This window comes from Erithacus rubecula (assembly GCF_903797595.1).
Source record: "Erithacus rubecula genome assembly, chromosome: 2".
NCBI classification, from domain to species: domain Eukaryota; kingdom Metazoa; phylum Chordata; class Aves; order Passeriformes; family Muscicapidae; genus Erithacus; species Erithacus rubecula.
Window position 1 is genome coordinate 34821649 of NC_136685.1, and position 11978 is coordinate 34833626.

The window sequence follows — 11978 nt, forward strand, 5'->3', positions numbered from 1 at the left end:
GTGCTAACCAACTGTCAGCTGCTGGTAACGACCCTTTATTAACATGCTGCTCTCCCTGGACTAGGGGCATTTAAGTGATTTATTACATTAGATGTAATATGAAAATGCACTTATCCATATCCCAGGCACTCACATGGCCCAGCTTTCTGCCTGTCTGCCCTGTGTGTGCTGGTGCAGGGGAGCCAGGGCAGCTGGGCAGCCATCCTCCTGCCTCCCCTCTGCAGGGTGAAACCTCAGCACACCAGCAGTCCAGCTGATAAAAGAGACCTGTCTGTAAAAAGTTCTGCTTTGGATTATACTGAGGGGCACTATTTGCCTCTGTGGCAGGAACCACAGTTTGCAGCAATGCTGCAGGCATGGAAGAGCCCTTCTATGCATTTATGGAATGCATGAACTCATTGATTGTTAAGTCACTGGTTTATTCTGCCTGGTGGGAGTTTTTTAGATGTGCAGTGTGAGTCACTTCTGGGCTACCATGTAATCTTAACAGGTGTTATGGAAAAGCCAGGGCTGTTCATGAAAGAGTTACCACCTCTCTGCAGTATAATGAAACATTTAATGAAGCAGGTGAAAAATATATACACAAAAAACCCAACAAAACAAAACAAAAAAACAACCAAGAAAAAAATCAAATTCCAATCTCAAATCATGCCACTGCAGGGCTGCATAGCTTGATAGCAATAGGACAAGGGGAAACAGTTTCAAACTGAGAGATGGTAGGTTTAGATTAGATATTAGGAAGAAATTCTTTGCTGTGAGGGTTGTGAGGCACTGGAGCAGGTTGTCCAGAGAAGTTGTGGTTGTCCCAAGCCTCTAGATGTTCAAGGCCAGGCTGGATGGGGCTTTGAGTGACCTGGTCTAGTGGAAGGTGTCCCTGCCCTTGGCAGAGGAGTTGGAACAAGATGTTCTTTAAGGTCCCTTCCAACCCAAACCATTCTGTGATAGAAGTAAGGCTATCATGAGATTTTTCTGTAAACAAACTGGGGAACTCTGAAGAGGATCTCAGAAAACATAGAGGTCACTTCCCATGGCAGACCACCAGCACAAATTTTTTTGCACTGGAACTGTTTGTCACTTATTTTCCTGGCTTTTGTCACCTGTCAGCTGAGACGTGGGAAGAATAATGACATTCTGTAATATTTATGTCAGCTGCCAGAGAACTGAGGAGGAGAAAGCACAAACATTACAGCTGTGATTAAAGAAAAGCTGGAGAACTAAGGAGCAGCTAATGGCTTGGCAAAACACTGCCTTTGGCACAGCCACAAAAATACTTTCATTTTGTGGGAAGGACTTTTTTCCTCTTCTTTCCTCTTTCCCTACTTTTCCCTCTTTTTAAAGGAAGTCATGTCCTGCTAAACACTGCACAGCTGCATCTGCAGAAGGGTGGGTAAGAGATGGGGAGAGCATGGGGAAGGGGAAGCTGATGGGCAGCATTGTTCCTGGGCAGCATCACTGCTGGGTACCATCACCACCAGACAGCTTCAGGCATTCCTGTGCAGGTTAATGGGGTACAGAATCACACACACAGAGCTCCTGCCCCAGCCCTACTCTGTGTGAGTGGAAGTGAAGGCTTATGGCAGCTCAGCAAGTGCCATTTCCATTTAGCAGCTCAGTTCAAAACTGAATTGAATCCCCTCTGTCATTTAAGGCACAGAATGCCCAAGAGCCTGGGACAGATCTTTTGACCCCATATAATCAGCAGGGCTTCCCATTTCAATATTTTCATTTACTTTCTATGTCACACATCAGCCCTTCTCCAAACAAAGGATCCCTTTGAAGCAAGAGCTGCTCCTCCTCTCCCTCTCCTAGGTCACCTCTGGGATGAAAGGAAGGTCTGATGCAGCAGGAATCTGACAGGAAGACCCTGCAAACAGACACCACCTTTTCAGACTGAGCACAACCTCTCCCAAGGAGGGAACACAGAGGGAGAGCCCCCACCTCAGCCTCAGAATAAGAGAAACACTTCTTTCAGTGTGCACCCAGAGACCTTTGGGGCAAAGGGACACTGACCCCGTAAAGTATCTCACAGAGGCACAGAACATGGACCAAGCTCCAAGGAAACACCCTTTGTCACCTTCCCCAGGGTGGCACTGTGCATGCATGGTGCCATCAGGGATGGGGGCAGTGGTTAGGGTGATGACCACCCAGGTGGTTACTGTCACCAGATCTGGCCAAGCAGGAGTTTCCTTTCCTCTTCACAGTCTTACAAAGTCCCCCCAGCACCACACCTGAGTTCAAATAGGATCTTTCTCCTGTGCAGCTCCTTGGAAACCAACTTGTGTTCCTGCCCAACAGGTGAATAACTCTGCCTTTCCTGTTTTGTGGAATGGCAGTTCTCCTGAAACTCTAGGTGAGCAGTATTTTTACTTGCTGCAAGTACAATCTGTGCAGAGCACTGAAGGTCTCTTCCCATCTGTACCAATAAAAATGTGGTCATTATGAACCTTAATAAGAAAGGTTTAAAAATTTCATGGTTGAAATTAATATGGACCCTAATAAAAATCCAGATAAGATGCAGAGAGCTAGGAGGCTGCAGAGTTTTATAGCTCTAATGTTCTGTCCTGTTTCCCAAAATATATTTGTTCAAGTAATTCAAACTGTCGTTACAATTAACTTGTCCTTTCATTTCCTGCTCTGAATTCCCTCTAAGCTAAACACACAATTTTCTTCTATAAATCTGCATGACAAGTAGAGCAGTAAAATCTTTCCTTCTTTTTTCCACATCATTTATATGCATTTTGCACGGGTTGAGTTGCCAGGCACTTCTCCTAAGCTAATTTCTATGGCTGCAAGTGCACATACACACACTCAGAGACCCCTAAAGGACTTGGGAAGAAGTCCACAGTTTTGACAACTGGCCCAAAGGAGTCTTTAGCATTTTCTCAAAGGGAGGGAATATTAAAAATCAGGTGTCAAATTGTCTGCTAAGGGCTGTGCTGCTTGCTCTGGGTGATGAGCCTAGAGGTGGGAGCACATCTGGGAGCTGTGCATGTCTCTCTGTGTTGGTGTGCAGGGGGCTCTGCCCGTGGCTCCTGTGTGAAACCCTGACCAGCTAAAGACACACATGGCCAGAACTGAGCCCAAACCTCTGGCCAGAATGACTCCACCTCTTGCACCCCACCACCTCTCACGATTGTGGCTGGTGAGGATCCCACCCCTCCTGGCAGAGAAAAACCTTTTTGTGCCCAAATCAAGGAGCGGCACGTGCTGATGTGATCCCCAGGCTCTGAGTACCTTGGGAAGGTTGGTTCTCCTCACCCTTGTCTCCACAGCAGGTCCTGCTCAGCCTGTGGTCACTCCTGCCCTTCCACAAGAGCTGGATACCAAGAGCGGCACCTTTTCCGTGCTTGTGGGCAAATTCCCTTCTCTCTTCATCCAAAATGATAATTCCTCTGACCAGGAAAGTAATGACCCTGATGCATAATTTCAAATGTAATTTGTGCAAAGTAATTAATCAGCTTAATGTGAGACTGGATTACATTTTAATTTTAATAGTGCTAAATTCTCACTGTTTTTAAAATAAATTTTCCTGCTCTTTACATTTCAGCAGGGCAGTATCTCACTTAGTTAGGCTGTACCTTGCTGTAATCTCTCCACTGTGGAAATTTGACAGACAATAACCATTATTCAGTAGTTCAGGCATCAGCCTCACCCATGCACATTCCATAGGTCTGTATTAGGGATAATAGTTGAGATCTGGCAGCTGGGACCTTGGAGATGTTTTATCTTCCATTGGAAAGTGTGGGGACAATGTTTTCAAAGGCACAAAGCAGGAATTAAATGACAAATTCTCATTTGTAGTCAGAGGGAGATTGAGATACATACCTGCCACTTGATCTTTTGAAAATGTGCCATTAACTGTAAAGCAATTATTAAACTTTCTTCAGTTGTGGATTGCAGTTTTCACAAAAGGTCTCCATTGCTTCTAACTGTAATTAACAGCTCCCTTTTCCTAAAGAGCTTTGCATACTTCAAAGTACTCACATGCTTCTACTACATTTCTTCCACCCTTTGAAATGCTTTTTTTTAAAACTTGAAATCAATTACAAATGAGGTGTTTATTCAAATCCTTTACCCCTGGGTATCAGCTTATAGGTAAGAGATTTCCAAACACAATTGAAATCACATTTTTAAGTTCACACCATTAAATTGACTTTTTTCCACCCTTTTCATCTGTTATTTTATTACCAGGTTTGATTACAGCAATCAGCACAGTGGATTGCACCCACTGCACAAGTTTAGCATCAGCATTGCTAGTACCCTTCTCAACACCTTCTTTTTCAGAAAAAAAAAAAAAAAAAAAAGTAAGAGAACCCATGTTTTTGCCAATACCTAGTTTCTTCGCCCTTGACTGACAATAGGAGCCTTTTTTCCATCCAACTTAGTAAGTTTTCTGGGCATAATATATGGTAATATACATACAATATATTACAATTTCACATATGGACACTATTTAACATAGGTACACATCCCAGTGTCTTCCTTTGTTATACATTATGCTTTCATATACATTATACATATGTGCAGATATCTATATAGTTATTTTTTCTCAAAGACATGATTTGATTATGAGTAAAATTACAATGGAGCCAGACATAGAATGAGCAGAGCTGACATTTTCTCTCTTCACAATTGGACCAGGTTGTCCAGAGAAGGCATTTTCATCAGTGACCTCAATTTGCCCAAATCTCCTGTGCTCTTCTGAAAACCCTCTCCTTCTCCTTCACTGTCCATCTGCTCAGTGCTTCACAGAACTGGGTTGTATCCATCAAACAGCATTCAGAGCCCAGTTTCAGGCACACTCTCCCAAAACATTGCTTTTGGCACCTGGCAACTGGAAGTTAAACAATGCTCATGGAATCTCTCGTAATCCAGGGGAAATCAAAGGTGAAATACATTGTCAATAACACACTTATAATACTTGTTCCAGCTTCATGCTTAGCCACTCTCCTCTGAATAAACAGAAAAATACAATTCATAATGCTGACTGAAGGAGAAGTCTTGGCTTTATTTGCATCTATATTTCTAATTTAATGTTTCAATTAATAATGAGCTTAAGTAATGCCTAAGATAGAGGAGGTATTTTTTTTATTTTCTTGCTTTAGCAGAAAAATACCCTCTTGATGGTTTTATAGGCTGACAAAAGCAGGCATCAATTTCTATAAATTATGTATGCATGCAAATAAAATAATGGTAAGATATCCTCTCCAAAAGATACCTATTAGATATTAAGACTGCTGGGAATGCTAGTACAAAGATGATAGGACCTAAAGGACATCTCTGCCATCATATAACCTCTAAGGGAACGGAAGGTGCAATAAAAAGAAATGTCAAAATAAAGCACTAGCATTTCCTGGGTTTTGTATGCCAGGAGGCATTCTTCATCAACAGCACTCACTTTTTTGGCTGTTTGTCTACATTTATCCCTGGTTTAATATCATTGTAATGCAGGGGATTTGTAATAGCATCGTAAGGCAGGAGAGATACCTGCTTGCTTCCAGCTGGACTGGTTCAGAGGATGCATTTGAAGGACTCACTGGTAGCTGATACAGAATTGGATTCCCCCTGGGTGACCAGCTCAGAAATCCTGCCCCACACATTTGCTGTGTAAGCCTGTTGAGCCCTCGGCACCTCATGAGGTAGGCAAATCCTGGTGCTCCTCACTTTGCAGATGGAGGAGCTGAGGCACTGCGAGGTTACATGGCATGTGCCATGGGTAATACCAAAAGACTGGCAACACAGGGTTGCACAGGAGCCAGGTGTGTCACTCCCTGAACTCTCTGGTGGCTTCATGGTGTAGTTCTGTTGCCTTTCCCCAGCAAAGGTCCTTTTGCTGCAACTGTCCTGCTGCCAGCTGGGACATTGGCTCCTGTTTTACTCAAAACTGCTAATGCTGAAGAATGCACTGTTATACCCAGGCTTTAACCTCTCAAAAGATGAATGGTGTATTTATTTAATAATTTTTGTGTCTTTCTTGTAGTGATCTCTGCCTGTCAGTGTGAGAAGTATCTAGGTTTCAGCTCCATGAGCAATGAATGGTAAATGCAGTGACCTGGAGACAAGTGGCAGGCTGGGCAATCCTGTCCCTCAAACACTGTCCTTCCTCTTCTTGACAGCAGTTTCAGGGCTGTGGTTCCTTACCTTTATAACCAGACAGAACTCCATTAATGACAGTTATTAACATGGTTGACAAAGGAGGAACATAATTTTACATTTTAGCTTCTCTCATCAATTTTGTTTCCACTAATTTGGTGCCGTCATCAGCTTGACTTAGGCAGTAATATTTGAGGCACAAGGGAAAACCTGGGTATTGTTGACAGCCAAGAGCTGACATTTCTCTGCAACATTCTACATCCCATGAGATTTAGGATGTAGGAATTCCTACTGTGGTAAACATAAGATTTAATGTGCTGACAAATAATTATTGTTACATCACCATTTTTGTTTGCTTTATCTTTATTCTAACCTCAGTCCTGGCTCTTCACACTTCAAGCTCTGCCCCCACTGCTCAGCTTCAGCTTGGTGAACAAGTGTTTTGATGTACATAATCTCCATGACAGCCAAAAGTCATGGTGCTCTCTTAAAATGAGGAGCACAGAAACCTGAGCATCGCTGTCTTGTTGCTATCAAGTTTCTGCATTTGGGTTTTGCTGTCATTGTTGTTAGCAGAAGAAAGGGAGGTATCACGGGATAGGAAAAGAGCTGCCAAGCACATAAGCTTGTTACAATGCTGTGCAGCAGCTTCAAAGGACTTACACCGACCTTAGACCCACAGTATTATTCTTGGCCATTTAATCTCTGACATGTCTCTGTTTCTGCAGACAGGTTCTGGCAGACGTATCCCTTTTGATCCCAAATGTCTGAACAGAAGGGCATTGTGTTGATTGGGAGAGGCACACTGGGATGTACAGTTTGTCTGTGGGCTGCACTTTGCAGTTTAGAAAAACACCTCTTCTGACTCAAACATACCACCTGTGCTCTGTAATAACCAGCCCAGCTGGTCCTGGCCAGCCAGCTGTCCTAATGGTACTGATGAAGGTCCTATCCAGACAGAAAGCAGAATCTCTACCCTTCAAGAAGGTGTTCTTCACAAAACAATGGAAAAAAAGTTATGCTTATATGCCAAAGAAATAACAAATAATTTTCTCAACAGGAGAAGCACTGCCCAGACCTCCCCACTCAAGCTGTATATATTTAATTCCTTCCAGCTCACATGAGCACTGTCTTTGGTTGTCCATTGCACAGCAGGCACCACCAGCATGGCCAGCCCCAAATGAGCATCCAGCACCTTTTGGGTGTGTGGTGGACACATATTTTCAAGTATGAGAAATGGCATGTGTCATAAAGCACATGGGAGCAAGGGCATGGGCTGGAAACCACCCAGCACAGCAAGTTCCTCCATGAGGCCTGCACATGGAATTGCCTCTTGGAGGATGTGTCCTCCCATTCATCCTTCAAAAAAAGCAATAAAATAATCAGGTTTTTGGCTCTGTGTCCAGATTAGACAAAAAAAGTACCAACAAAAGAGTGTTTTGTAGATGTCTTCTGATTCAGTCACTGCTGTGCCAACATGCTTAGCTAAAGACAGACCAATATATCAAATTAAAAAATATGTAGGTGCCTGGGAATATTAATCTTGAATATTTATCAATTGCATGAGTGTTCTGGATGATGCGCAAGCCCACGTGGCCCTTCAGGCCTCTCTTCCTTGATGAATTAGATTCATTGCTCATAGCTAAATGCACAACCATCTTTTCTGGTTTTTCTTCTTCTGGTGCCATCTGGTTTCTTGTATACCCTGCCAGGCTGTTGGCATCAGATTCACTGTAGTTTCCATCCAGCATCATAGTTTTTGAGTGAGGTATTCCACATGAACACGAAAACTAGGGACATAAACAAGAAATACAGCTGAATATTGGAAAAACATGTGAGCAGCAGCAATCATGCCTTTCTATTAACAGACAGCTTGGAAACAGATGAATTCAAAATTTTGATTGAGGTATTTTAAGTTTCTTATTGAAAAAAGGTTTCCTTTTTTTGCTTGTTTTTTAAAAAAAAGGAAGAAACAGGGTTTATCTCCACTGCTTGGACAAGCAGCTTCAGAAAAGATTAGAAAAATGCTTTAGCAGACATATAGTCTAAGCAAAAGGTTTTCTTAGCTGTCTGCTGTTCAGCCTCACTGTCTTGAGATTCCTTATTATTCATTCTTTGTGTTTATAAATATTCATGGACAAGATGCAGTTTAATCTGTGGAAATGGCTTATGGAAAGAAAAGGGCCAAATTCTGGTTTTACAGATACAGATGTTTTCTTCACAAATCTGACTTTAAACCAAGCAAAGGACCAGCTAAAAGCATAATGTAAAATCCCAGCTCTGTTGATGATAATAGCAAAACTTGTATTGACTTCAGCAGCACCAGCATGCATCCCACAAGGCTAAAAATCCAAGGCATACAGATAGAATTTTGAATAGGAAATGAAGTCTTCAACCATTCATAACCTTCAGTTTTCTTGTCCTGGTAATATGGATTTTGTGCTTAGATGCAATTAAAATGGACTCCAAAATGTCCTTTCTGCTAGGAGTTCCTGTCTCAGATTTCCCACAGACCAATTTCCTTACCCAATTATACTCCAACAATGTGGAGTATTTAATGTGTGGATTTTCCAAGAACTTGTTTACAAGGATATATTCAGCCAAAACAAATGTACATGAATACATATATATGTAAAAATGTATATAACACCAATATGTAATATTCAGGATGCCCTTGGAAAACCCTACAGTCATGGTTTTCCTTCAAATTATCTAATCAACAGATCACATTGCTCATTGAAAACCTTCAAATCAACTTTTTTCTTTTACCTCCTCACCAGCTGAGTATGAGACACAAAAACATCCTTGACTCAGGATAAACATTATTTAGCAACAACATCAGTGTGTTACATTATTCTCACACTGAATTCAAAGCACATCACTGTACCAGCTACTGAAAAAAAACTAACTCTATGCTAGCCAAAACCAGAATAATACCAAAGAACAACAGAAAAAAAAACCACGGGAGAATTACATATCAGGCTCTTTATCATAAGCTGACAGGTCCAGGAGATGGTGGCTGGGGTGAGGGACAGCAGATACAATAACAAGCTAATTGCTGCAGGACTCAGCAGAGAAAGCAATTCTGCAGATTTACTGTCAGCCCCCAGGTCAGACTACAGTTCCCATGGCTTCATGTATGATGACAGCCCTTCTGTGGAGAAGAGAGCCTGACGTGCTAGAAACCAGCTCCACAGAACCTGAAATTACACTCACCCTCACCATGCACACATAGAGGTGCACTATATAATCTCACCTTGCAGGACTTTCACCCTATGTTTACAATAATAATTCAAAGGCTGCCAAAAAGCCTCCTTGGACATGGGAATGCAGCTGACAACACTACTAAAGTGTCAGAAAGGTCTCTGGCCTCTCTCAGCCTTGCCAGCACTGAAAAGTTCCCAGGTGTGGGCTGGGAATAAGCATGGGGCACAGACCTTTAGCCACAGGCATTTCACAGCAGCTCTTGTGATCTTGAGGGAGAGAAGGTTTTGTTTCAGATACTGCATGTCTTTGTCTCTGGCACAATTTAATTTCTTAATATAGACATAACATAGAGCTCCCTTCTGGGCAGTCTGGTATGTTCATACTAAAACTTTTGGGGTCTTTCATAGGAGAGGAGTACTGGCTGACAAGATCTACATTCACTGTGAGAAATGTCTCTTCTGCTTCTTCAAAAACTCCTTCCTCAAATAATGCTATTTATTATATCTCTGTTCCCATTTCCCCTACTGAAGAATAATATTGTCACACATTGACTGGGTACAATATTGTCCCTTGGGTAGTAAAAAGGCATTTGCTAAATATAGAGTTCAATGCACAAGACTCAATAAAGGATAGATTTATGACATAAATAACAAGCTGCACATCACTGGTGGTGGCAAAACTTTCTGTAAAACTTAGCAGAAAATTAACAAATCCTCTTAAGTTCATTTCATTTCTCCAGTACAGTTAAAAATAAAGGAGAAGAGTTTTCATCTTTAAATAAACAAATAAATAAATAAATAAATAAATATCGCTTTGTTCTAGGCAAGCCAAACTTAGCAAGGATGTTTCTTATTATTTCCCATGACCTGCCAAGACTCCATATTCTTTGGACAGGGGATGCCTGAGCAGGGCTGGCTAAAATGCCCCAGCCCACTGCTCACAGGCAGCAAGTCAGCCACACTGGAGCCACTGTGCTTGCACAGAGCATCTCTACCTCGTGTTGCAGAGAACTGCTGGGCCCCAGGTGAGCATAGGTAAGGACCTGTGCAAGCAACTTTCCAGAATCATCAGAGAAGGCTTTGAAGAGAGGTAAAATTTCATCACAGAAGTCTGGTAAATTTATCCAATTGCTTTTTAAAATATATCTAATTACATTTTTTTAAGATATGCCAACTGAGAAAGGTGCTGGGCTGTTATGGGGCTCGTGCTGTTCTTCAAGAATGTCATAGAAAATAAAGGGAAAGAGAATGAATGCAAGTTCATAGAGAGAAATATCATGCTTAAATTGTATGAAAGATGATGTCTGCATTGGCATTTCTAACAAGCTTGTACAAATTTCTCCAGGAGTCAAAGACAGTAGGTTACCACTAGCACCAGTAGACAAATGTGATCAGTTTCTACTGTGAAGAAAGAAACTGTAAAACATGGTGATGCCCTGAATGTATGGGGACCGAAAAATTTTGGGTCCCAAGCCTTAGTGTTCAAAAGGCAATGGTGCTTTGTTTAATCACAAAGGACCTAGAGGTCCATAAAATACCTCAGGCTGGAAAGAACTTCAGGGCATCTCTAGTTCTACGTCCTGCTCATAGCAGGGCCAAGATGCTCAGGATGTATCAGGTCTTGAAACACCCCAGGGATGCAGGACAAGACCTTTCATAGCACATTAAGAAGTATAAAGACAAACTTGGTTGACTGTTGTTTGTGTTTGGTGATGGGGAGCACCTCCACTATTACATCCATTAAATCCAGCTTCCAGAGTAAAGTTGCTTATAGAAGGAAGAAACTAATTTGCACCAAATAATGCCTTTGGCTTACTAGACAAGAATTGTGGCAGCTGCAGCGAAGTATCAGGTTTTATACTTTCCCCTCTTGTCATTCCTTCCCATTTCCAGGCTGCACTCTTTCCCAGTTCAGATCACACCCTCTTCTCTGATGTTTCTATGAAGACCCATGTTTTTCTGTGTTAGCAATTCAGCCTGAGGTGGAGCGTTCTAAACAGACCCAATTACCCACACGGTTGTCAATGTTTTCCCATTAACAGACAGTCAATATAAAGACCAGATCAGCTGTAAGGGGAAAAAAAGGAGTAAGTGGATGGCAGAAGTGTTTCTCACCCTCTCCCGCAGTTTCCTCTCTTTCCTCTCTTGCACTGTTGTCAGGTAATTCACAGCTGCATATTCCAGCACCGAGAGGAAGACAAACACAAAACTGACCCACAGGTAAATGTCCACTGCTTTGATGTAGGAAACACGAGGCATGGAGGCATTCACCCCAGTGATGATCGTGGACATGGTCAGCACGGTGGTTATCCCTGGAAAGAACCAAGAGAAAGAAATGGTATTGACTGATACAGTCCATAAGGATTTTTGTCTCTAGAAAAAGAGAAGTTATGGTCTATATGATGCTCTGAAAGATGTTCAGTATGAAATGAGTGTGTGTAAAGTATCTCTTCTGCTAATGTAGAATTGTTCCCCCTGCCTACAGTTTTGTGCCCATGATGGGTTGAGTTTCGAGAAGTAATGGAACAGTCAACACTTTGAATTTAACAAAGAGTACTTAATTGCCTCCTTAAACTCCAGAGTTTAAACACAATGCTAATGTTAAAACATATTTTTACACACCTGATCCTAAGATCAGGTCTGCTAAAACCAGTGGTGACAAGGACTCCTTTTTCCTAG

At 42.0% G+C, this 11978-nt stretch overlaps 1 protein-coding gene across 1 annotated transcript in view; it reads right to left on the reverse strand.

Annotated features, from left to right (window-relative positions):
• Nucleotides 1-4162: 4162 nt before the first annotated feature.
• The window catches only part of LOC306798103 (gamma-aminobutyric acid receptor subunit rho-2), a 32336-nt gene continuing 24520 nt past the window's right edge, over nucleotides 4163-11978 (reverse strand). Inside the window, exons 8-9 of the mRNA XM_079297964.1 lie at nucleotides 11415-11611; nucleotides 4163-7883 (exon numbers count right to left, since the gene is read on the reverse strand). Of these exons, the coding sequence (XP_079154090.1) occupies nucleotides 7575-7883; nucleotides 11415-11611 (506 nt within the window). The 3' untranslated portion in view covers nucleotides 4163-7574. The remainder of the gene's footprint in view (nucleotides 7884-11414; nucleotides 11612-11978) is intronic.